Genomic DNA, 26,139 nt, shown 5'->3' with positions numbered 1-26,139 from the left:
TCAGGTGCATTCTTGTTATTGTTGTTTTGGTTTGGTTTGGTTTTGGTTTTTGGAGACAGGGTTTCTCTGTGTAGCCCGGACTGTCCTGAAACTCGCTATGTAGACCAGGCTGGCCTTAAACTCAGAAATCCGCCTGCCTCTGCCTCCCAAGTGCTGAGATTAAAGGTGTGCGTCACCACTGCCTGGCACGCTCATTTTTTTTTAAGGAGGTCATTTGGCAAACTGGGATGACATTAGAGTTGGGTGACAACCATGATAATGGGTGTAAAAGTCATGAAACTTAAGATATGAAGCTTCAAAAAACAAAACAACAACAACAACAAAAAAAAACCTGAGGCAGATAGACTGCATGAATATCAGGTAAGAGCGCTGTAGGCTTAGTGTGTATAGTTTTTTTTGTTTTGTTTTGTTTTGTTTTGGTTTTGGTTTTTTGAGACAGGGTTTCTCTGTGTAGCCTTGGCTGTCCTGGAATTCACTTTGTAGGCCAGGGTGGCCTTGAACTCAGAAATCCACCTGCCTCTGCCCCCCCCTCCCCACCCAGTGCTGGGATTAAAGGTGTGCGCCACCACACCCGGCACGTGTGTATAGTTCTAAAAGGAAGGACTCTGGTGTAACTTGGGTGTGAAGACCCTGCTAGTGGGAAGAGGTGTGTAGTAGAGGAAGGGTATGTTGACTGGTGGAGCTCTTTCTTCCAGGAAGAGCTGGCAGAGAATTCTAACAAGCACCTGGTATAGGATAAGGTAGAAGAGACCAATTATTAGATGCTGATGTATTTAGTGACTTGAAGCATTGCTTGTCCCATCTGTCTGTTTTTTCAAGCATGACTTCACTTGTCACCTGAAACATTATGACCTGGAGAAATCGCTGAGACAATGGGTCACTGAAACAACCCGCTGACTGCCTGGATGGCTTCTGTAAACACCTAGCTTGCTTGCCCACCCCACCTCTTGGTTTTGGATAAAAACCGAGTATACAAAAGACCTGGGTTTGAATCATTTCAGGGGCTGTCCTGGCTCTGCCCACCAGAGGCCCCATCTCCCTCTCTTCATTGGTGTGGGGTGCTTAATCCAGAATGATTCCTGTAACACACTGAATGGGGGATTGTCTGTCTGTTTGTTTAGGGGCTTTCTGTTTGCCTTTAAACTGAGTTACAGATTATATTCGGTTTCATTAATGTTTTCACTGTTATTTGTTTTTTGGGTTTTTTTTTTTTTTTTTTTTTTTTTTTGTTTGTCTTCTGTTAAGATTCATTCTAGTTTTTTCAAATACGGAAATTTAAATATGCTCCTTTAAAAGTTGGCCATGTTAAGAGTCACCAGAAAGCAACAATTAAGGAGTTGAGGAGATGGTGCAGTAGGTAGGAGTGCTTGCTGTGATTGCAAGTGAACACGAGTTCAAATCCCTAAGCACCCATGTAAAAGCTGAGCCTGACATCCGAGACAGGAGGATCCCTTGAGCTCCAGTGAGCTTCAGATTCAGTGGAAGACTATCTTTAAAAAGAAGGTGGAAAGTGATAGAGGAAGGCAACCAGTGTACTTCTCTGTCTACCCATGCACCTGCAAACACAGATGTGCACATCACACACAGACCACACTCACACACACACACACACACACACACACACACACACACACACGGAGGGAGAGAGAGAGCTAAAACAAAATTAGAAGAGGCCTAACCATAGCCTTACTAAACTTTGATTTGATTTGGTGAGTGAGATACTCTCCATTCTACAATGCAGGATGAACACACCCACCATAACACTGGGTCTCATGGGTATAAACAAAGAGCACAGAACAGAGAAAACCTGACTGTTAACCACAGATTGTTCCTGGCCACATTTTTTTAAGTGGTAAAGCAGAGGAGACTTCCTTATGATACTGACTTACTAGAAATCTGTCCAGGAAAGACTGGTCTGTTTTGTGCTTTATCTACTTCCTTAAAGTTTTAATTTAACTTTAGCATGAATGACGCTTAGGCTGGCTAGTTTTTATGTCAACTTAATTCAAGCTGGGGTCATCTGGAAAGAAAGAATCCTTTTAGAGAAAATGCCTTTGTAGGTGTGTGTGTGTGTGTGTGTGTGTGTGTGTGTGTGTGTGTGTGAGTGTGTGTGTGTGTGTGTGTGTGTGTGTGAGTGTGTGTGTGTGTGTGTGTGTGTGTGTGTGTGTGTAGGAAGAGAGAGAGAGAAACTGATGTGGGTGTAGGGATTCAAACTCCAGTCCTCTGCAAGAATATATGTTCTAACTGCTGCACCATCTCTCCAGCCCCTGTGGTTCATTTTTTTGGTTGATGATTGATGTGGGAAGGTCCAACCCCTTGAGGACAGTGCCACCCTTGGACTGGTGGTGCTGAATGCTATAAGAAAGCAGGCTGAGCAAGCCATGAGAAGCGAGCCAGTAAGCATATCTCCTTCAGGTTTCTGCTTCAGTTCTTGCTTCCAGGTTCCTTAGTTCCTGCCCTGACTTCCCTCAGTGATGGAATGTGACCTAAAGCTTATAGGCTGAAATGAATCCTTTCCTCGCCAAGCTGCTTTTGGTCATGGTGTTTTTAATTAAGACAATTCAATTTTGGTCTGGTGTGGTCTGGTCTGTTGGGTTCTAATATAGAAACTCAGTCCAAAACAGTCCAAAAAATAATTTTTGTCCAATGGAACAAATACTTTTAAACTTCTTTTTTTCAGTGGCATTTTACTGTTACTTTCTTTTTTAAGATTTATTTATTTATTATATGTAAGTACACTGTAGTTGTCCTCAGACACTCCAGAAAAGGGCATCAGATCTCATTACGAATGGCTGTGAGCCACCATGTGGTTGCTGGGAATTGAACTCAGGACCTTTGGAAGAGCAGTTAGTGCTCTTAACCGCTGAGCCATCTCTCCAGCCCTTACTGTTCTTTTCTAAGCTTATTCTTCTTGCTTCTGTGCTACAGAATGTTAGTTTCTAGTGTACTATCATGAGTGCATCTATCATCCATGGCTGTCTACATTATTACTATTCCCTCTAGAAAATAAGTTGCTTTGGGGAGTATTTCATAGTTCCTATATCTGTATAGTAAATTTAATTTTGTATTTTCCATTGGTTAAAGCAATAAAAAAATGAATTTAAGATTTCTCCCTTGAGCTGGAGAGTGAGTACTAGAGTTTGAGGGTCCCCAGCACACACACTCCACGCACAGATAACCGTCCTCCAGAGTTCTTCCTTTTAGGAATAGTTCTCCTTTTCAGTGAGAGCAGTTAAGACACTTTCATAATGCTGGTGGTGTCTCAACTGCACCCACCCACAGCAAGTTCTCCCTTTCAGTGGCTTGCTCACTGGGAGGTATGCAGCTCTCATTTGTTAGCGTAGAAGCTCTGTTATCTTTCTAAAACGGGTGTTGTACTTTCCACCCCTTTCCATTCACCAGCAAGGAAATAGAAGAACGCGTTAGTGAGATAATAGTGCCCGGCCTGTGCACCCTGGAAAGCAAGCCAGAGAGCGATGAAGGCGATAGCAATACTGAGGTGGGACTGGAGGCTCCCAGAGTCAGGGTCTAGTGAGATGACTGAGAAACAGAGAGGACTGGCAGTGCTTTGGAGAAAAATAAAATAAAGGACAGTCAAGGAGGAAGGGTGTACAGTCTGGTGTAATCTTGTGTGTTCCAGTTTATGTAACCTGCCCCACTGGCCTCACATGGAAGGTATATTTGAGTGGACGCCTGTGGGAAGAGGGAAAGCTAGCATGTGGGACTAGAATGTCTGGAGAGAGACGGGGGGGGGGGGGGGGGGGAAGAGAAAGAAAGAGAGAAAGAATGGCTGTGGTTGGTCTAGTTTAAACTTATCCCTGACTAGCTTACAAATGAATGGGACTCAGACTATGATTATTTTATTTGGCCTTGACAATTACTGGGGTCTGGGAGGGGGGTAGTGTGTCCCTCACTCCCTTCTTGCCCCATCCTTCTCTCTTCCCCTCTCCCCTTTCTCTGCAACCCCCACCCAGGTAACTCAAAACCCATCTACCTCTAATCGCTCCAGTAATTGGCTGTAGACATTTTTATTTAGCCAATTGTCGTGGTTTGTATATGCTTGGCCCAGAGAGTGGCACTGTTAGGAGGTGTGGCCTTGTTGGAGTATGTGTGTCACTGTGGGCGCGGGCTTAAGTCCCTCATTCTAGCGGCCAAGGAGTCAGTCTTCCATTAGCAGCCTTCAGATGGTAAAGAACTCTCATCTCAGCTTTGCCTAGATGCTGCCCTGCTCCCACCTTGATGAGAATGGACTGAACCTATAAACCAGCCCAATTAAATGTTGTCTTTTATAAGACTTGACTTGGTCATGGTGTCTGTTCACAGCAGTAAAACCCTAACTAAGACAGAAGTTGGTACAGGAGACTGGGGTATTGCTGTGATAGGCTTGACCATGCTTTTGTTTAGAAGAATGGATTTTGGGACTTTGGATTTGGAAAGCAGTAGAATGCTTTAAATGGGGCTTAATGGGCCATCCTAGAAGGAATATGGAAGACTTTGTTGCTGAGAGTGATTTGAACTGTGCTGACCTGGCCCAAGAGGTTTCAGAAGAGAAGAATTTCAGTATGTGGCCTAGAGGCTGCTTTTGTGGTATTTTGGTGAAGAATGGGGCTACTTTTTGCCCTTGTCTGAAGAGTCTACTTGAGGCTAAGGTGAAGAGATTTATGTTAATTGCATTGACAAAGGAAGTCTTGAAAAGCCTAGCAAAGACTTTGTTCTTTGGATTAGTCTCATGAAGAACATTCTGAACAAGTGTAGCAAGCTTAGAAAGGAAAAATATAGAATATATGGTTCAAATATTAAAGGGATACCAGGGAGTGAAATGGAGCTGAATCCTGTGTTCTAGGAGATAGCAGATTAAGGGAGTAGGACTTTGGGGCAAGATCCTACCCAGCTAAATTTAGATCCAGGTTGTTCGTACACACCTTTAATCCCAGGAGATAAACCAAGCAGATCTAAATTCAAGGCCATGCTGGGACAGACTAGGTTCTAGGTAAAGAAAAGTTTAAATCCAGGTGTGGTGGCACACACCTTTTTTCCCCAGGAGATAGGCATGCAAATCTCCAAGTTCAAGGTCAATCTACAGAGCAAGATCCAAGACAGTCAAGCTTAAGAGTTGGAAGACAGAAAGCTCCTGACAGTGTAATAGAACAAGGGGGCCATGTTCCAACTCCTGCAAGCAGCAGAACCCCGAATCTTCTGCCACGTGGCTCTGGCTTTAGAATGAAAAATAGAACAGACTATTGGAACAATTGATGCTGGTTAGCTGGAGTTAAGATATTAGTGGTGATTAAGAAGAAACCAGCATCACTGAGGTGACATCTTCTGGGAAGTGTTTTCTGTGAGCACAAAGAAGGTGTGTTCCAGAGAAGACCAAGGTTGTACCTTATGCTTCCCCCACAACCCCCCAGGTCCTTCTCTCTCTCTCTCTCTCTCTCTCTCTCTCTCTCTCTCTCTCTCACACACACACACACACACACACACACACACACACACACACAGATTATGAAAGGAATGACAGGCATTTAAGAGAAATGGCATAGAGATTGGGGGTTTGAAATCCTTGTTAGGTATTCGTGAAGACAGTTGAAACTGTCAGTTGGGTGCATAAATATGAAGTTCGGAGATGTGTATAGGAACTATCCCCTGTAGTGAACTTTGAAATCTCTGGGCCGGGTTAGATATCGGTGAAGAGTGATGGAGATTGAGAACAGGCTCCAGCCTGGATCATCCCAGTACTCAAGAGTTGGGGAAAGAGGAATGAACCCACAGTGAGGACAGAATGGAGCCTTGGATTTAGAACACGAAGCTCTTCGGTGTCATTTGAAAGAATGGCCTCACTGGAGTACCATGGTTAGGTAAGAATGATGTGGGAAAGAAACATTGGAGAGATAGTGAGTGCGGGTGTTGCTTTCAGAAGTCATACCTGAGGGAAAAGAGAACGTGAACAAGAGCTAGAGGGAATGTAGCCACTAAGAATTTTCTTTTAAGTAAAAGAACTTAAAGCATATTTCAGTGATACAGGAGCCTGTGGATACATGAAGAAGAGGGAAATGGATGCTGGGAGGAGAGAGAGGAATTGACATAACTGTGCTTTAGTATTTGTATGATGAGATGCAGTATTTACAGACAGACTAATTGACCTTTGGAGCCTTGACAACTAATGCTTACTATAACAGAAGACAAGATGTTTACCAAAAAGATGCAGGTGATAGGTGGTGGTAGCTCATGGGGCTTATTTTGCCCTGTGTCTCACTCAGAAAATCAGAAACAAAATTATTCCTTGATAAATGAGATAAGGGATTGGAGAAATAAAAACTTACGGAATGCTTTCTAGGGAACTGCAGGACATATTGATTAGAAGTTGGTGGTTGGATTGTTTCAGCATTGAATCAACCAACTTTAAATGGCTGATTACTAATTTGGTGTGAGATGAGTCTGCATGAGTTTCCATATGATCGCCACCCTGTTCTATTGGGCATGTCTAGTTTGGCAAGAGCAGACCTGTGCTTTTATGCATATGTACACTGTGTGTGTGTGTGTGTTTCACTAGGATAATAGGACCAAAAAAAGTCTATGCCGAGAATAAAGGGTTATGTTGAAAGTGATATAAAAAGCTGTGTCAAGAACAAAAGAAAGAATCCTTAGGTAAATAAGAAAATTAGTAACTTCCTAATTTTCATTCTTTTTCTTAATTTTTAAGATTTATTTTTACTATTTTATGCGTCTGTGTCTGTATACGCATTTGTGTGCTAGGTGCCCGAGGAGGTGCTGAGCCTTCATGTGGATACTGGGAGTCTTTCACGGGAACCAGTGCCCTTAGCCACTGGCCCAGCTCTTCAGACCCATTTATTACTCTTTATAAGATAAAAACTTTCTTCTCATGGTTGTTAGTGTATGAGAGGGAATACGTGGGAAAGAGAGGTCATGATTGCAAAGCCAGATGCTTGTAATTCAGATGGTCACGGATGTGATTTTGTAAAAATGGGGCCAGAGTGTAACCAAGAATGTAACAAGGAGATGGTTGTCTTACTTAGGGCTTCTATTGCTGTGATGAAACACCATGACCAAAAGCAGTTTGTGGAGGAAAGTGTTTATTTAGCTTACATATTACAAGTCTATTAAGGAAACCCAAGGCAGGAGCTGATGCAGAGGCCATGGAGGAATGCTGCTTACTGGCTTAAAAATCATGGCCTCCTGCCTTTTGGTGTGGTCATCTATATTCTTTACTGTTAAATATTGGAAGTCTGTAATTTGCTTTTTTTTTTTTTTTTTTTTTTGGTTTTTCGAGACAGGGTTTCTCTGTGTAGCCCTGGCTGTCCTGGAACTCACTCTGTAGACCAGGCTGGCCTCGAACTCAGAAATCCGCCTGCCTCTGCCTCCCAAGTGCTGGGATTAAAAGTGTGTGCCATCACCGCCTGGCTCTTTTTTTTTTTTTTTTTTTTTTGACTTTTGCAGAGGGTTACAATTAAGAAATTTTCTTGAGTCTTGGAAGAGACATTTAAAATCGTTGAAACTGTGAAAGACTCTGGGTGTTTGTGAAGTTGGACTAAATGTGCTGTGCATTATATTGCTGTGAGACTAATGGGTGCCAGGGAGTGCAGTGTGGAGGCTTGACTCGGGGCCCCTCCCTGCCCATAGGCCCCAGTCTTTGAGCACTTGGGTAGTGGTGGTGGAGGAAGTGTGTCAGTGGGGACGAGCTTTGAGAGTTTAAGGTCTGTTCCACTTGCAGTCTGCCCTCTGCTTCATGCTTGCTGTATAGATCCGTGGTATCTCCCCTCTAGAACCATAAACCAGACCAGCCCTTCCTTCTGTGAGTTAGTTGCCTTGGTTGTGGTATTTTATCACAGCACAGAAAGTAACTAGTGGGGAACTGATTTTCACTACAACAAAGCATCAGAAAAGCACATAAAGACATTGAGCGACTGGGCACCGCAGTGGTCCTGGTGATGGCTTCAGCTGACTCCCTGGAGAGGAGCAGTGCAAAGTCAGAGAAGCCGTCATTTTCCTAAGTTGAAGACTTGGTTATTGTAGCTGTTTGTGTTCTAGTGATAACTATGTTCTCCCCTAAACTGTTTGCAGGGGAATGCCTGCACGTAGCTTCTGGGAACCTGCCCCCAGTTGGTTCTGATTGGTAAATAAAGATGTTAACAGTCAATGGCTGGGCAGGGCAGACAGAGGTGGTGGGACTTTAGGATTTCCAGGTTTGGGACCAGGAGAAGAGGAAGAAGATCGAGATGCCAGGAGAAGGTGAAGGAGAGGAGAGACGCCATGCCTGAGATGAGTGCAGGACAGAGAGGCATGGCCGCCATGTGAAGGAGCTGGGAGAGCGAGGCCTGGTTGCTGCTGGATCCAGAGCAGCCTAGAAAGGACATAGAATTAGTAAGTAATAACTCGGGATTCACTGCGTGGAGGTTAGGCAGTGGTCCAGCTATCGAGCTGCTTAAGGCGTATTTCAAATATAAAGGCTGAGTGTGTGTCTTTCATTCAGGAACATAAAGCACTGAGGCGAGTACCGAACCTGCTGTTGGGATTTATTTATGAAATATTTAATACAACAGATTATGAATTTAGAGTTAGCAATGTAGCCCATTTGTCAGGATGCCCACCCATCATGCCAGATGCCCTGACTTTCATCCCCAGCATCCCCTAAGCCAGAATAGTGGTACCCAGACCTGTAATCCCAACCACTGGAGGTGAACAGAAGGACTAGGAGTTCAAGGTTGTCCTCTGTCTCATTTGGCTCTTGGTCTACATGGATTCCATGAAACCATCTCAAAATGACAGGGTAGTTATAAAATGCCATATTCTTAGGCTAGCGAGATGGCTCAGCGAGCAAGGGCACTAGCTGCCATGCTTGACAACCTAAGTTTAATTCCCAGAACCCACGTGGTGATAACTCCTGTAAGCTGTCCTCTGATGTTCACAGTTGTTCACACACACAAATGTCCAAAAAAAAAAAAAATCTTTAAAGGAAAATCAAAGAGGCCAGCAAAAAGAATTCTTAGGTACAGTAAGTACTGAAAAGGAAGAAGCCCCAGAGAAAGAAAATTCTAGAGCTACGAGAGGTGTTTTGTCTGGAAATTTTTCCAAAGGCTGGACAAAACAAAGCAGAAACACTCTAATAGAGAAGGCAGAAAGAAAGGTCCTAAAGCCCCTATATGGCTTATCCCTGTGACAGCCAGGATCGAGGATCTTCTAAAGTATACCCATATGTATTTAAGAAGATGGAAGGAAGCTTGACTGTGTTAAGACAAATATAGAATGCATTGAAAGGCCAGCATTAAACTCCTAGAGTTGAAAAGTTTAATTAGTATCTAATTTTTAATTTCTTAACTTAGATTTTTAAAAATTCTAGTACTGGGGCTCAGTGATTTGTGAAACCATTTTATTTTTTACTTATTTCTTTATTTTTTACTTATTCCCATCTCATCTTGCTTACTGCCCCCTCCTGGTCACCCCCTCCCACATCTCTTCCCCCTCCCCTTCTTCTGAGTGGGTGGGGGCTCCCTGAGTATCTCCCCACCATAACATATGAAGTCTCTGGGAGGCTAGGCGCAAAATTTCCCACTGAGGCCAGACAAGGCAGCCTAGCTTGGTTTACATATCCCACATAACAGGCAACAGTTTTTGGAACAGTCCACGCTCCAGTTGTTCAGGACCCACGTGAAGACCAAGCTGCACATCTGTTACATATGTAAGGGAGGCCTAGGTACAGCCTGTGTTTGTCCTTTGGTTGGTGGTTCAGTCTCTGAGAGCCCCAAGGGCCAAGTTAGTTGACTGTTGGTCTTCCTGTGGCATTCCTATCCCATTTGGGCCACCAAGACTTCCCTAACTCTTCCATAATAGTCCCTAAGCTCCAGCCACTGTTTGTCTGTGGGTGTCTGCATCTGTCTGAGTCAGCTGCTAGGTAGAGCCTCTCAGAGGACAGCCATGCTAGACTCCTGTCTGCAGGCATAACGGAGTATCATTAACAGTGTCAGGGATTGGTGTGTTTGCCCATGGACAGTCGGCTGAGACCATTTAAAATGTCCTAATATACAAGTGGTTGGAATCTCAGGAGAAGAAGAGAAAGATAAAGTATAGATAAAATGTGGTGACAGAAAAAAACGTTTTGAAGAAATAATGGAAGAAAACTTCTCAAGCCTGATTTGATCTCTCTATCCTGCATATCTAGGAATCCCAGCAGAAGCAACATGGACAAAACTACATCAAAACATATAATCATATCGACATCAAAGCATATAATCATATCACTCAAGGCCAGTGATAAAGAGAATCTTAAAATGCACAAGAGAAGGAAGACTGGAGGGCTTTGAGAGGAGAGTCCCTTGGAGGAGAGCTTCAGAGGTTGGGTCCCAGTGGTCGTGCTGAGCCCTCTAGAAGGCACAGCGGGGAGCTTTCAGACTTAGAGATTTCAGAGTCGTTGGATTAAAGGATATATAGATGTGTATATAGACATGGCGTGGGTAAGGATGATCTGTGGATTTTGGATCTTGGTGTCACAGTTGTAAGCAGGATAAGCAGGCAGTGTCATTATCCTGATACTATCTGTGGCTGACTGGGGCGATGGCAGAAGAGAGGCTTGGCAGCAAGCAGGCTTGTCTTCCCTCCACCTCAGGAAGGAGAGGCCCAGGTCAAGCATGCGATCGATCACTCAAGAACTTTGCCCCTGCAGCTCTGTCCTTGAGTTAATTTCGTCTGGATTCTTCGTTTCTATTTTATTAAATACTTGTACTTTTCTTTTTTAAAAAGATTTATTATTATTATATCTAAGTACACCGTAACTGTCTTCAGACACATCAGAAGAGGGTGTTGGAAAACTCATTATGGGTGGTTATGAGCCACCAAGTGCTTGCTGGGAATTGAACTCAGGACCTTCAGAAGAGCAGTTAGTGCTCTAAACCGCCGAGCCATCTCTTCAGCCCCTGTACTTTTCTTTAGTGTAATTACAGACATCTTTAAATTTTCTTATAAAAATATTTATTTTGTTTTCCTTTTATGTGTGTGGATATTTTGTCTGTATTCTACAGACATGTTTGCTGTGGGAGTGTGTTCTACCAAACTCGTCATTACATGCTTTTCTTTCTCATCACATACCGTGGTCGCCTGAGGGCCGTTCATATGTAGGTTTTATTTTTCTCTTAAGTGTGTTCACTGGGTCCTTTACTGTGCCTCTCCCCCTGAGATGCCTTGATATCTCTCTGATTAAATGGAATTCGAGTCCTGCCTTGTTGAGGTACAAGGGACTGGAAGAAAGCATTCCAGTCAAGGCTGAGAGTCTACGTGGAATAGGTTAAGCAACCCTTGGCAACAATGAAACAAAAAGCCTGCTTCTAGTTTCTCTGTTTGTATAACTGTGCTATATCCGTCCAAAATTGCTTGAGTGATGAGCTTTTCAGAGGCTCCTCATTCTTACACTTATATAAGCTATTACAGCATCATATATTTGAATAAAAGCACCCTGCGTAGAAGAGTCCTGGGCAGTGGCAATAGGTTATCTGGACCACACAGCACAGCCAGTGCCCCACTGCCTCTTGGCTGCCTCTACAATTATAAGCAGAATCCTTAAGAGGAAGATAAACCTTGTGCGCAATATAAAATATAAAGCTCTGTCTGCTGTCTCATTGGGTGCCCAGAATAACTGAAAACAAGTACTGTCCTGCAGTTTTAGGGTATTTATGGCCATGTGTGTATTTCCCATTAATTACACCATTTCCTGTGGCTAAACTGCCATTTCCAAGCCTGTATATTGCTGGTAGAAGCAGTAATGAGCAGTATGTATGCATCCCTTGTTACCAGGAAGCACAACTCTCTGTGGCATTCCTTCTGCCAAATTGCATTAATCATATTCAGATTATATAAGAATATTATAAAGTTTGCCCCATTCATAACACAGAGTATTCTCAGTGTGGCGTTTATGTGCCTGATCTGGATCTTAAATTTATTTCCCTGTGATGTTTGTTCTGCATAATCATCGTTTTGTTTACTTTCAGTTTCCTTCAAGCCGAGAAGAAATTTGAAAATCAAACACTTAACCATCTACCCTCTACTAATTTTTTTTTTCTGAAAAGGAAAACATTTCATTAATTGTTTAGCTCTGTTTTCTCTGTGGCATGGTTTCTAATGTTGAATTTGGGACTATTTGAAAGAATTTGGGGCTACCTGTACCATGGCTTACTTGAGTCACCTGAGTGATGTGGCTGCCACAGACATAAGGTAATAGTAGTTCAGTATAGACAGAAGAACGGCATTCCAAACATGGGCAGATGCAGCGCCATTATATCGTTCATTATGTATTCACACTGCAGGTGTGAATACACTCAGCTGTCATGTGTATTTCTAGTTACCGTGCCTTCTCTTTCAATCTGTTCCTGGGACAAATACCATGCCCAAAAGCATCTTAGGGGAGGAAAGGATTGATTTGACTCAATAGTTCCAAGTAACAGTTCATTCATTGTTAAAGGGAAGCCACGACAGGAACTTGAAGCAGGAACCTTGGAGGAAAGCTGCTTATGGGGTCACTCTTTGGCTCATGGTTCCTTATGCAATCCAGGACCAGGGAAAGGTTGCTGGACCCTCCTAAACCAATTAACAATCAAGACAATGCCGCTGTCCCCCGAGTCTGATCTGGACAGTCCCTCAGTTAAGACTCCCTGCTCTGGGACTCCAGGCTGTGTCAAGTTGACACTTGATACCTTGTCTTTATATTCTTTTTTGCCCTTTTATGTGCCTGGCCATTGGCACACATTTAAAAATAACTGATCATATTAAGAATACAAAGGAAAAACTACCTGGTATACAGTATTGCCTGGAGTCCTGAGGGATGATTTAAATGAAAAAAAAATTTTTTTTAACTTGTCAGGAATGGTAACATACAACTTTAATGCCAGCACCCATGAGGGAGAGATGGGTGTATTTCTGTGCGTTCAAGGTTAACTTGGTAAACACAGCAAATTCTTGGCCAGCCAGAGCTCTAAAATGTCTTCATTTCCTCCCCTGATTTTCATTATTACTTTGTTTGTGTGCATGTCCGTGTGTGTGTGTGTGTGTGTGTGTGTGTGTGTATGTGTGTATGTGTGTGTGTATGTATGTATGATAGGGGTGTTGTGTTAACTTTTCCCGGGGAGGATACAAGTTAATATCCAGTAACCCCAGATGGGCACCGAAATCAGACCAAAGTATGATTTCACTAAAGTTCAACTTGGTGACCAGTGAACTTATTAAATTTTCTTACAGAGCACAAAGATTTTACTGGCAGAATCGCGGTGACACCCAGGCAGATGCATCACCATAAGGGCCTACCCCATGGTTGGGGAGCCTCAGGGAGTTCTGTTGCAATAACTTTCTACTTCCTATATAGCCTAGCATATCCCAAGGTGGGGCCGTTTCCGGTTGGTCCTTCCTTCAGCAATAGTTAATTTTAAATATGCCTTGACTAGCTCAAAGGCTGGGCATAATCAAAGGAGTTCTAATCCTCTGCCTGGCTAGCATACATTTCCCCCCAGTACTCCTGGTCAACACCTTCTAAATCTATGTTTTATCTTTGCTACCCTATTACGTTCTGGGTAGCCCTCTCCATAGGGCCACTTTCCCTTTCCACCTACATTTTGGATGAATTTTCTTCTGCAGCTCTAAATCCGATCCGTCTCCCTCTGAGACATGGCAATCCTTCCTCTCCCCCAGTTCCTGCCCTTGCAAATTCCCAGGTTCTGCCTGCTCAGTCTACCTACTCAGACTTTGGCTGTATGGCAATTCTTTATTACCAATTAAATCCATCTGGGGGCGGAGACCCTCAGCATCTGGGAGACAGCATTAGAACCAATCCCTAACAATTAACCAGGACCAAAGACTTCATCCATATATTGGTCTGCTAGTTGCCATGGCTACAGGACACTTTTCAAGAATGACATGTTGTTATGAAGAGGTGAAAAGTGAATACAGTGTGTGTGTGTGTGTGTGTGTGTGTGTGTGTGTGTGTGTGTGTGTGTGAGTGAGAGAGAGATTGGTTGATTGATTGATTGATTGATTGATTTATGGAGTTTAGAAAACACTTTTCAGGAGTTCATTCTTTCTTTCCATCAGAAGTTCCAGGGATTGATCTCAGACTCTCAGGCTCACACAGCAGGAGGTTTACCTCTATGTCATCTTGCTTGCTTCTGATTTTAATTTTTTATAGTATCACTTTATATATATATATATATATATATATATATATATATATATATATATGTATATGTATATGTATATGTATATATATATATACTCACACACATACATGTATGTGCATACTTATTGTTTTACACACATGTATGTATGTGTATGTATTATGCACACCTTGTGCATGCCTGGTGCCTGTGGAGGTCAGAAGAGGTATTAGAATTGAATAATACTTTCTTACTCTCAGAGTCACACACAAAAAAACCACAAGAACAAAACAAAAGTAAGCTAGCTATGCAATTTCTCTATATACAAAGGCATATCACCAAGACGGACTAGCAAGTTACGGTGGGCGTAGATGCCTCTGCATCTTTTATCTCTAACACAGAGCATTTGGCTGTTCCTCACTGTGGAAGTTTCACCTCACAGTCCACTCTCAGTTGACTGATGTGGAAGGAAAGGGAAAATCAGAACCTTGTAGGCATGCTGACTAAAAACCCCAGCTCTCATCTTAAAGGGAGTAAGAGATAGAATTGGAGTATTTTAAGTGACCATGGCCTGGAAACATAGAGTTAGGTTACCCTAAATTCCATGCTCCATCGTGAGCAGTTACGCGCAGTTACGCGAAGTTTTAATAGTTTCACAGAACAAAGAAAGTTATAAATCAAGACAAGTTTAAAATACATTGGTAGGTACACCAGATAGTCAGGTACAACAAGATGGGGGAGCTATTCTATAGGAGTGGATGCTATTTGATGACATTCTTAGCTTTAGCATGGGCAGAAGCTAGTGGTCTGCTAAGTCAATAGATTCTAAGAGGGTTTTATGTATTATCACGAGAACTTAGTTACAGTACAGACTGGGGTAAGCAGTGGGTGTTCCAGAAGCTAAAAGTAGCCCAAGATAAGGTAATTGGCCTCTGAACCTGCAAAATCCCAACCTCCCCATCACTCTCCACAGACACAGACTCCTTCCAGGAGTCTTTCAGTTTGTAGCCAGACATGGCTGCTTTTCAGGAATTTTCACTCACAGGAGGAGAGGTGCCATGGGCTGAACCCAGTCGGAGTCCCTCCACCCCGGGGCAGAGTCAGAGTTCTGGGACTCAGGTGGGCAAGGAGTCTGCGAGTGACAAGCAGACACAAACACAAGAGTGCTGAATCTGAATGTAATTTCTCAAAGTGAGCATCAGACTTACATTACAGAAGAAAACTAGGAAGTTAGGTAATGCATCAGCCAAGACACATTGAGGTCATCCTGATGCATGATGACACAAAACAGAACTGCATAGGCAGTGGTTACAACTAGCAGCCAGGTGAGGATTTCGCACCCTAGTCACAATTTTAGTCTATTGTATAACCCACCCTTGCCAACCTTTTCATGAATAATGCAATACTCTTAATTCCTCCTTAAACCACAACCCACCTTCTTCCTAGGCCATTGTAAATTCCTGCATATGAGAGTGACTTAGCTGTTATTCTAAGTATCCATAGGGAACCTCCATTTATCAGAGGAGCCCACCAACTTTCTTCTAATATGTAATGTAGTCTGCCATACCTGACTGTAATGATAATTCTAAGTTTATTTTGTTGAACTTGCCTTGAGATTTCTAACTCTAAACAGTAAACTGCAATGCCTGATTTCTTTCACTATCTATCAACACTAGAGGCATTTCCTCTGAATGAGTAGCATTACCTATAATATAACAATACTGACTGAAAGAAAGCACACAAAACCCTCTACTGACTATAGCAAGGACACATCTGGACTACATCCATGTTACAGGACGCCAAGGACCCCAGGAGACCAGTTTCTGTGAAACTTTTTGCTTCAGGACTGCGACCAAGCTTTTGGACTTGTCATTTAGACTCCACTGGAGTGGCTGTGGCAGAGGGGGAGTGAAGAGGAGCAGGCACACAGCCATTAAACCTGTGCCTCTTAGAGAGCACTGATGCCTCTGGAAGTGAGGTTAGAGATAGTTGTAAACTGCCATGAAGCTGATGAACCAGGGTGCTCTGCTAGAGCCACAGTCGCTGGTAACTGGAGCCAGCTCTCCAGGTCTAGCAGCATCATTTTATAAGTTGAAACCCATCTGAATATATCTGTTACCTTAGAATAATTTTTAGTGGCAATGTAATTTTTATTACCACTTTGAATTTGGAAGTTGGAATTTTACATTTGATGTAATTTTTACTTTCATTTGTGTATGTGTGTATATGCCTAAGATATAAAATTTAAATAATCTTTTAAATTTATTTTCCATACTTTTACTATGATAACTGAATAAACCCTTCCAGACAGGCACTTGGACAATTAGAGGGATGTGTTCTCCCTCAGTCTTTGTGGTCATCCCAGTTTTATGCTTAAGTAAAAATGATGAGTGCTCAGTGTACAGGCTGTTTTTCCTTCTCATGCTAGGGGCTTTAGGGAATATAAAGAGTAAATGAAATATAAGAGTAATTACACAAATGCCTTTAATCCCAGCACTCGGGAGGCACAGGCAGGCGGATTTCTGAGTTCGAGGCCAGCCTGGTCTACAAAGTGAGTTCCAGGACAGCCAGGGCTACACAGAGAAACTCTGTCTCGAAAAAACAAAAAAACAAAAACAAACAAACAAACAAAAGAGAGTAATTACACAAAACGAGTCCCAGTTGGCACTGGGCTCCCATAAAGAAAACAGAACTCATCTGGATGCTTTCTTCCATCGTAGGTCTGCGGGTCACTGTGCTTCTGACGTCATTTCTTATGGTTTTGGGAACTGGTCTACGATGCATACCTGTATCAGACTTAGCCCTTAAGAAAAGGTAAGTCCTGTATGACATCTCTGCACATTTTAATCTATTTCAAGTGTGTCATTTATGCTTGACCATAAGACTCTGATAATGTGATCTGTAGAGAGGCATAGGCATGGGAGCTATTATTCTCTTTACTGTGTGTAATGGGTAACTTAGTTTCTTTTCACATGGAAGATGCTGGACTAGTTGTGGAAACAAAACAAATAAAAACAAGTGAATCTTCTTGCTACCCAGGAGCTATAAAAACCATGAGAAATGCACAAATAAGTATAACAGGTCACACACATGTATGTTACATAAAATAGAAGCAGTAGGGCTGGAGAGATGGCTCAGAGGTTAAGAACACTTACTGCTATTACAGAGGACCTGGGCTCAGTTCTGAGCATCTACATGGCAGCTAGCAACCATCTGTATAGCCCAGTTCCAGGGACTCCAACAAGTATGCACATGATACACATATGTCTGCAGGCAATGCATTCATACACTTTGAGTAAAACAAGTAAATCTAAAAAAAATTGTTTTCAGAAATAGAGGTAAGAGTATAAAGGAGATATAAAATGACTCCATGGGACAGAGCAGTTTTGGTTGTGCAGAGAGAACCACAGGTGTAAAATGGCAGAAGAGGGAGGGCATCCCTGGCAGGGAGGCCATGATGGCTAGAACTGAGTGAGTGAGAGTGAGTGGGTGAGTGGCTGGCCTTTTGGAAAGACCTAACGTCCAAGTTATGATTGGTGCTACGGAAGTGTGGGGCTGGATCCTCTAAGATTGTGTGAGCTCCTGGATGGACTTCAGGGCTTTTTCGGAGCTAGAAAACCACTGGAGGTTCTAAGCTGTGGAGTGTCCTGGTGACAGGCTGCTGTTCTGCCTGTAGGGAAGCTGGAGCTCACAGGCAAAATAAGGAAGCCCCTGGGAAACTAGTCACCAAACCAGGGGAGACGCTGCTGGGCATTGTGGTAGCAATGGTAGTGAAAGAGTGTGGAAACTGTGTTTTGGAGAACTGGCTACTGAAAATGCCGATGTGGGGAGGAAAGGGATCCTGGGAACTCTTGGCTTCACGGGGTTCTCAGAATGACAGGATGGCCTGTGTGAGCGCAAACGTGAGGAGAGGTCAGAGGTGGTGCGGCCGAGGCAGAGCCACTGCCTGGGGGTCTGTTAGAGATAGACGTGGGAGGCGAGGTGGGTGGCTTTCATTTAGAGCAGAACTTGACAGTTTAAAAATAAATGTTCGTTTTCTGATTTTCAAAATATATTCTCTTTTCAGGAAACTTAAGTTACAAATGCTTTTGTTTTGTAAAAGAAAGCCAGAAAAGTCACACGGGTCCCGTGGAAGGCTGTTAGCTTCTGTCCTCCTGAGTTGGGTCTTGATGGTGTTTGATGTGGTCTAAATTTATTAAACAGTGCAGATTTGTTTGTTTTTAAGGCATCCACGGTGTTAAAAATACAATGTTGTAATGTCCTCAAGGCACTCTGAAGATGTCACTCAGCCTTTGGTTTTAATTCTGCTCTGGACCACCTGTGCTCTTACCATCCCAACGCTACATTCATCTCTATCTTTCCAGTTAGGATTCTAGAAATAGGGCGGGTGTTGGGTCTGCGTTCTGGCAGAGAAAGTGAAACAGAAGAGAAATGGAGCTCACAGAGAAATGTGAATAAAGGAAGGGTGGACAGGAGGGAGAAACAGCTCAGAAATACTGAGCCTTTCCTAACTTACTTTTCAATCTTGTGTTCATTTGTAAAGAATAGGTTCCCCAGAGTAAGGTACTCTGTGTGCTACAGTAATTCCAAGCAGCGTCTATAGTGCAGCTGCCAAAATGAAAATGCTATAATTAGAACCTATATTTTTATCTGATAAGTGTGCTAGATTGCTACTTTTTCAGTTTATATGACATGGTGGAAGTAATAAAGACCTACAAAATTCATTTAAACATCACTGAGACAAGAAGTTGGCAGTCTGTGTCTTGTGGGCCCACCTCCCATGGAGCTTTTCGAGTTCTGACCCAGCTCCACCAACAAGCTCGGCTTCCTGGGGGTGAAGTTCCAGCAAGTCATTTCTGTCCTTAGTCACAGATGGGCCACTTATCCATAACACGTGCCGTGTTTATTACCTTCCCATTCAGAGTCCCTCTGTCAATGCAAACATTGAGTAGCTTTACTACCGTGTCAGACAGCTCAAGAGTGTGGCCCTAATAAACACGGTTTTCTAGAAAAAGTTTCCAGTGTGAAATGCCTTGCAGCTGGACAAGTTGTCTTTCGCATGGCTGTAGGAGAAAAGGCCATTTGCTCCCAGGCTTTTAGAAGCTAAAACTCAATGAGAAGAAACCTGGATCCTTGCCTTCCTGCTTTAGCAAGTTCCTGTTGTATCAAAGGCCTAACATATAAAACAAGCCATAATGGTGTTGGGAGCATGGTTGTTTTAAAGAAGCCAAGAGAGAAGAAGGCCTGGCAGCCAAGACACAAAGCCCGAGACGAGAGCCACGTTAAAATGTGGTCAAATGTCTTCATGATTAGCCACACTGTAAAACAAAGTCAAAGGACAAGTTAAAAACAAGGAAGTTCAACAAATAAGACAAATGGGCCATTTGTTGAGTTGGAAGTAATTATGTCAAGTCAGTAAAGAAGTAGCAATCCATGAGGGAATGGCTATGACAAGCAATAATAGAAATTAAAATGCAAATGACAGAATTGAGGGAGAGGAGCCAGCTTTCTGCCATGGTTAAATAAACCAAAGTTAAGACAGTGATTAGAAACCGATCTGGCAGTGCCAGTGTTGGAACAGTTTGGGATGTCCCATTTGCAGGGCGCTGGAGCAATATATCTGGTTTAAAGCGTACGTGTCCTTTACTCTGTGTATTTATAGAAAATTAGCCTACTTGCAAAGCTGTACCAGGTGGCCGGCACACCCGAGTGTGTGCAGCTTTGCTTGTGGTAGAGGAAGGCCAGGCTCACCCAGCTGCCAGCCACAGAAGCCTGTGCAGTGGATTGTGGGATTGTTTGTGGCTGTGAAAAGGTAACAGTTTGCAGGTGCTCATGTGGACTGTCTCTAAAATGTGCTTCTGAGCAGAGAAGTGTGGTTTACAACAGTGTGTTTAGTGTGCTTCTACTTAGAAAACAGTGGCAAAGGTACATGTAGCAGCTTTATTTTAGCAAGGACCCTTCCTAGAAGAAGCCATCGCTGCCAGTTGTCTTTGGGGAAGGAGCCAAGGAACTCCAGGTCTGGAGAGAAGAAAACCTTTATTTCTTGTTTTATATTCTTAACTACTGTTGGGAATTTTTGCCACATGTGACTATGTCTTAGGTTGCTTTCTGTTGCTGTGATAAACACTGTGACCAAAAGCAACTTGGGGAGGAAAGATATATTTCATTTTACAGCTTATAGTTCATCATGGAGGAAAGGCAGGAATCTGGAGGCAGGAACTGACGTAGAGGCCTGGAGGATGCTCCCCATGGTGTGCTTAGCCTGCTTTCTTATAGAACCCAGGACCATCTGCCCAGGCACCAAGCCCAGTGGGCTGACACCCCCCCACATAAGTCATTAATCAAGCAAATGCCCCACAGACAATTTATAGGCAATCTGATGAAGGCATTTTATCAACTGAGGTTCCTCTTCCAAAACGACTCTAGCTGTGTCAAGCTGACAAAAATAAAACAAAACGAAACACCAGGGCTGTATGTATGACCTTTCCAATTAAGAGAAATTAAAGTGCTTCCTAGATGTCGATGAGGAAATAACTCTTGCTTCTAAGAAGGTCAGAGAGAACGTATTCTGTAGCCCATATCAGTGGCCGAGGTTGGGACCATAGATTCTGGTTATCCCAACCTCCGTGTACCGAAGAAAGAAATGGGAAGCAAATCAAGACACTTTTCAAATACATCAATGGGATGTCATGTAGGAAGTCACAGACATCTCACTGCATCATCTGATGCAGTGTGGCAGCGTTCTTAACCCTTTGCTTGGTGGGAACTAGTAGTCTGTACATTCCAAGGAACTTACAGAATGATCACAAAGATGTTAGGCCACATACAGAAGAGGGCAATCAGTGGGCCCTGAAGGGGCCCAAAGGTGGCCTAAGATAATTTGGCTTTGGACTAGAAACATCCCATTCTCTTGGGTCTTTGGAGTTGTAATTAAGCAGCCTTGTTAGAAGTTCAGCATGAGGGTGTATCCGTCCAGGAGTTGTCACTCACAGTTCACTGTTCCCCTGGCTGGTCAGGCACTACAGTTTATGCATATGGACTCTGGACAATGAAAGGGAGAGAGAGCCAGGCGTGGTGGCGCATGCCTTTAATCCCAGCACTCGGGAGGCAGAGGCAGGCAGATCTCTGAGTTCGAGGCCAGCCTGGGCTCTACAAAGTGGGTTCCAGGACAGCCAGGGCTTCACAGAGAATCTCTGTTTCGAAACAAACAAACAGAAAGTGAGAGAGAGAGAAAGACAGGGAACATATAGTAAGTTTCTCCAGTGTAGAAATGTGGATCATTTGATATTTACATTTAAGAACTAAGATTCTTTTCTATAAATGTATAAAATTTAAGTTCCCTTACATTGGTGTCTTTAAAAATAAATTCCATTTACTAACCTTCTAGATCCTTGGTCCCCGCCCCAGTGCTATCAATTTTAGCAAGGTCTGTTAGGTAATCTCATGCTCATTTAGACTTAGGACCTACCTGCCTAGGGCAGAGGGCTTTCACTTTAAATAGCAGGTAAGGAAATTGCGTTTCACTAATCTGTTCTGTGATATGATCGCTTAAGTGAGTATCAGGTAATTACTGCTTAGACTCTAGGGACTGAAGAGCATGGTCGCTCTTGCAGGGGATCTGAGTTCGTCCCCAGCACCCACACACCTGCTCAGAAGCTTCGGAAACTCAAGTTCTAAGGGACCTGATGGCCTCTCCTGGCTACCGTGGGCACCGGGCACACACACACATGGGTACATGCAGACAAAGCACTCACGATAAAAACAAAAATAGGTCTTGAAGATTTAGACACTATGAAGAATTCTGTTGCCCTGCTTGATTCTTAAAGCTCTAGGACCATGTTTTTAAGTATTGTTGCCTGGTGCTGAGGTGGGCCTCAAGACTGAGGTAGTGGGCGGCTGCTACTACGAGTTTTCAGTAGAGGGAAAGGTATGAAATCAGAGCTCTGACACTGAGTCCTTCCTCTCTTTGTGGTGTGTTGATGTCTGAGGTAGTCCCTAGGCCCCAACATCACACAGGAATATTGAGTTATTTCTTGTTCAACATCACCCATATATAATTTCACACATATTTTGATGTAAGAATCATCAGGCGCATACTCCAGTCCCATCGCCCAGGTTAGAATTCTACAAAGTTAGCAGGTAACTGATCACTCAACTTTCTCCCTCTCCCAACTGTGTGGGGTCGCGTCATGACTGTGGCTGAGATTTTCAGAGCAGCTTGAATTGGGCCACTTAGAATATTTCAGGGCCAGCAAGATGGCTGAGCAGGAAAGGCATTCACTGCCCCAATTGATGGCTGGAGTTCAATCCCTGAGACCCATATGGTAGAAGGAAAGAACCAACTACTGCAAGATGTCCTCTGACCTCCACACATGTGCTACGGCACATGTGTGCACACGCATAATTTATAAAATAGATTTAGCTTTTCTCTTTGTTGGTTGAGGGAGGTTGGGAAGAGTCTCTCATAATGTAGCCCAGGCTGGCCTCCTGTTCCCTATGTAGCTAAGGTTGCCTTCTCCTCCCAAGTGTACCACCATACCCAGCTTCTGTAGTTCTAGGCAAGCATTCTACCACTAGGACTACATTCTGCCCCAAGAAAAAAATAAAAATTTAAGAGCATTTCAAAGGCTGCTGAAAATGCCCACTGCTTTTTTCCTTCAAAATAAGAGTTTGTCTTGGAGTTTCCCCCTTAATATTAAAAGAAACAGTAAAATTTATGTTACCCGCAACAAATTGGTTATAAGAGCAAAATAGGCTAGAAGCTGTTGGTAGTAACATAGTGAAAACACAAGTGGCTGTGCTTGTTAAATCATTCCAGGAAGTAGCTGCTGTCCCTGAGGTTGGTCATTGTTAGAAGAAAGCACCCCCCTTACTCTGCGGCCCGCATCAAAGTACATCCCTGACAGAGCCCAAAAACTGGTAAGCCTTGTTCCCGAAACTTTGTTTCCTAAAGTAAATCTGGTTCCCAAAGAGTTGTCTGTTTTTGTAAACACAAAAACAGTGAAGACCTCACACAGGGAAGCCACCACCTCCAGTTAGGGTTGGGGGTAATGCTGAGGCTAATATCCGACATCAACATCTGGAATCTTATGCTTCAAAATAGTCATGCTTCAAAATAGTCATAAAATGCAAAATGGGAGAATGTGTGTTGGAAATGTCTTAGGTAGCTTGTAAATTATGTAAGCACTTGTCTGCTTTGTTTCTATGTTAACTATGATAAGACATTGCCCAAAACCAATGTAGGGGAGGAAAGGGTATTTCTTCCTCACTCCGTCACTGGAAGAAGTCAGAGCAGGGACCGGGCAGAACCGGAAGCAGAGCCACGGAGGAGCAGTGCCTACTAATGTGAGGTTGTGGAGGACCGGTGCTTACTGGTGTGAGGTTGTTTCACTGCTTCGCATACAGCTCGGGCCACCTGCCCAGGGATGGCATCACCACAGAGGATGAGCCTTCCTGCATCAAGTTAGCCGTAAAGAAAATGCCCCATTGACATGCCCACAGGCCAGTCAGAAGCAGTTCTTTAGCTGAGACTCCCTCTTTTAGCCTAGGTGTGCCAAGTTGACAACCAAGATTAGCCTTCAAAGCATTAAAACAAACAAACAAACAAAAAAAGGGCAAGGGTTGGAAGGGAGAAAAAGACAGGAAAAATGGTGTAATTATAACAAAAATTTTTCAAAAATGAAAAAAAGTCCATGAAATGGAAACAGTAGTCCTACTTAATAAATGTTGGTTTCTGTCATTTAAATCGATAATTCGGTCAATATTTACATAACCTACTTCTGATTTAATAAATAGGCCGTCCTCTGTAACAAAGAGACCAAAAATACAGCTCAATAAAAGTTTCATTTTATTTCAAATATTAATATTGTGAGTGACCTACAGCAGCCTAAAAAATAGCAAGGTACTTAAGAGAAGTGGGTAGTTCCAGCATTCCCTACGATGACCACCCTGACCATGTGACAAGAGCTGGCTCCTAAACAGGGTTATCATAGCATCATTAGACAATGAGCAGAGGCTGTGCGCATCATTTATCTCACCTCTCATTGGTTCAGGCTTATCATGTGGTCATGCACATCCATCTGCAAAAGGGGCAAAGCATAGCTCAGCTGCCAGCATCTCCAGCCCCTACTCCCCAGTTTAATGTGGACCACCTTGATAACTATCCTAAAGCTTGGAGATACTGTAACAAAAGAAAGGAAACAGATTGTTTTCAGACACACTGTGCATTTCCTGTGCAGGGAACACATCCAGTCCCTTGTCTAGCAACCGTGCTGTCACATCCATAGTAAGTAGCTCCTCTGACTGCTCAGACTGTTTCTATCCACTGTCCTCGGTGGCTGGGTAGGAGTGCTTGAATTCTGCACCCCTCTTGGGGTGACACAGATTTCGCAGTTCACTTTCTATCAGGAGGTGATATGGAGACCCGGGGGCTACTCTAGGTCTTGAGCAGTCTCAAGTTTTGTAGGATTGTTTTGTGGGATCCTGACAGTATACAAAGCCCTCAAGCACTTCTAGCCTCCTGACCTGCTTGTCAGAAGGTTCTCATGTGAGTGCAACCACATCAAAGACTTTTACTCCTGGTTATGGTTTTTATACCTCTTGAATTTACTCTCCCTGTTTTTAATCTAAGCGTTATGCGTGTGTCTACCTGTGGGTTTTTACAAGTGTGTGCCGGTGCCCACGGAGGCCAGAAGCATTCAGTCCCCTGGAATCAGTGTGTCTGTTTTGGTTTTGCCGCTGTGATAACCATGGAGTTGTTCTTGTATAAGAGAACACCCCAGGTCAGAGGAAAGTGTACCGCAAGGCAGGAAGTGACCAGCTTTCTTCCATGAGGCTCCACCCCAAAAGGTTGTACCTTAGGTTAGCGTCCAAGCCCCGCTGCTGAGATTCTCTGATCTAGATCCAAACCACAGTAATGAGCAAGAGGCAGGAAACTCAGAGTGCTGCATGGATTTCCCACCCAGTTCCTAGTTACTGTAAGTGACAGCTTTACTGTACGTTTACAGGTCGCCAGCCCTTGTGGCCTGCAGTCAAAGCACTAGGGCAGTGCCAAGCATGACATGTAGCTCCCAATGTTTTGATTAATTTCTCAGTCAAGAAGCAGGTTAACCTGTTGTAACAAATAGATTCCAGAACATCCCAGCTCAGACAACATAGTGTTTCTTGTTTGATCAAGAATAGGTGGATGGGCTGGAGCAGGAGGGTTGTGTTGTTAATCCTGTGAGTCATTAGAAAAAACAACTCTACCATGTTGGGCCAGATTTAAAGCAACCTTTATTTAATATTAAATACTGACCAAGAGATGGACTTTAGTCAGGGCCAGTCCCCAAAATGTCCCACCTGACTGGATGATCAAACAAGAAACAGAGAGACAAGCAGATCTCTCAAAGTATGGTGGCAGCCATTCTAGCCAGTCAGTAACGAAACAAAGAAGACGCCCAACACAGGCCTCTGGCCTCCCCACCTGTGCATAAACCGCACATGCACCACAAAGTGCCTCCTACCACAAACACATATCCTCCTACCACATGCAACACACACACACACACGTATCCTCCTACCACATGTAACACACACATATATCCTCCTACCACATGCAACACACACACACACACACACACGTATCCTCCTACCACATTCACTACACACATGTATCCATCTCTCCACACACAATGAAAAATCCCAATTTACCAAGAGAAAGAGCAACAGTACCAAAAAGAAACTCGTTGTTGTAACTTTAATTTTTTCACACCGTATTGTTAATGATAGCTCTTAAACACTTCAACCTCCTGGTTAGCCCACCACCCACCAGAGATAGTGAAAAAGAAAGGATATGGGGGGGTGGAAGTGGACCTGCTTAGAAAAGTTCTTTGGAGCAACTCCCGTCTGTGTTGTCTGGAAATGAGCAGGTTAGCAGGCAGCGGCAGCTTGATTCACTTGAAAACACATCACAGTTCACCAGCAATCCAGTTTGGTAGAGTTGGGTCAGCAACCG

General features: G+C 43.4%; 1 protein-coding gene across 1 annotated transcript in view; it reads left to right on the top strand.

Moving 5' to 3' along the window:
* The window catches only part of Slc49a4 (solute carrier family 49 member 4), a 75,309-nt gene that overhangs the window by 1,917 nt on the left and 47,253 nt on the right, over nt 1–26,139 (top strand). The window contains exon 2 of the mRNA NM_153550.4: nt 16,865–16,958. Coding sequence (NP_705778.1) covers nt 16,865–16,958 — 94 coding nt within the window. The remainder of the gene's footprint in view (nt 1–16,864; nt 16,959–26,139) is intronic.

The sequence above is a fragment of the Mus musculus genome, chromosome 16 (assembly GCF_000001635.26).
Source record: "Mus musculus strain C57BL/6J chromosome 16, GRCm38.p6 C57BL/6J".
Taxonomy (NCBI): Eukaryota; Metazoa; Chordata; class Mammalia; order Rodentia; family Muridae; genus Mus; species Mus musculus.
This window is presented reverse-complemented; position numbering and strand designations above follow the sequence as displayed.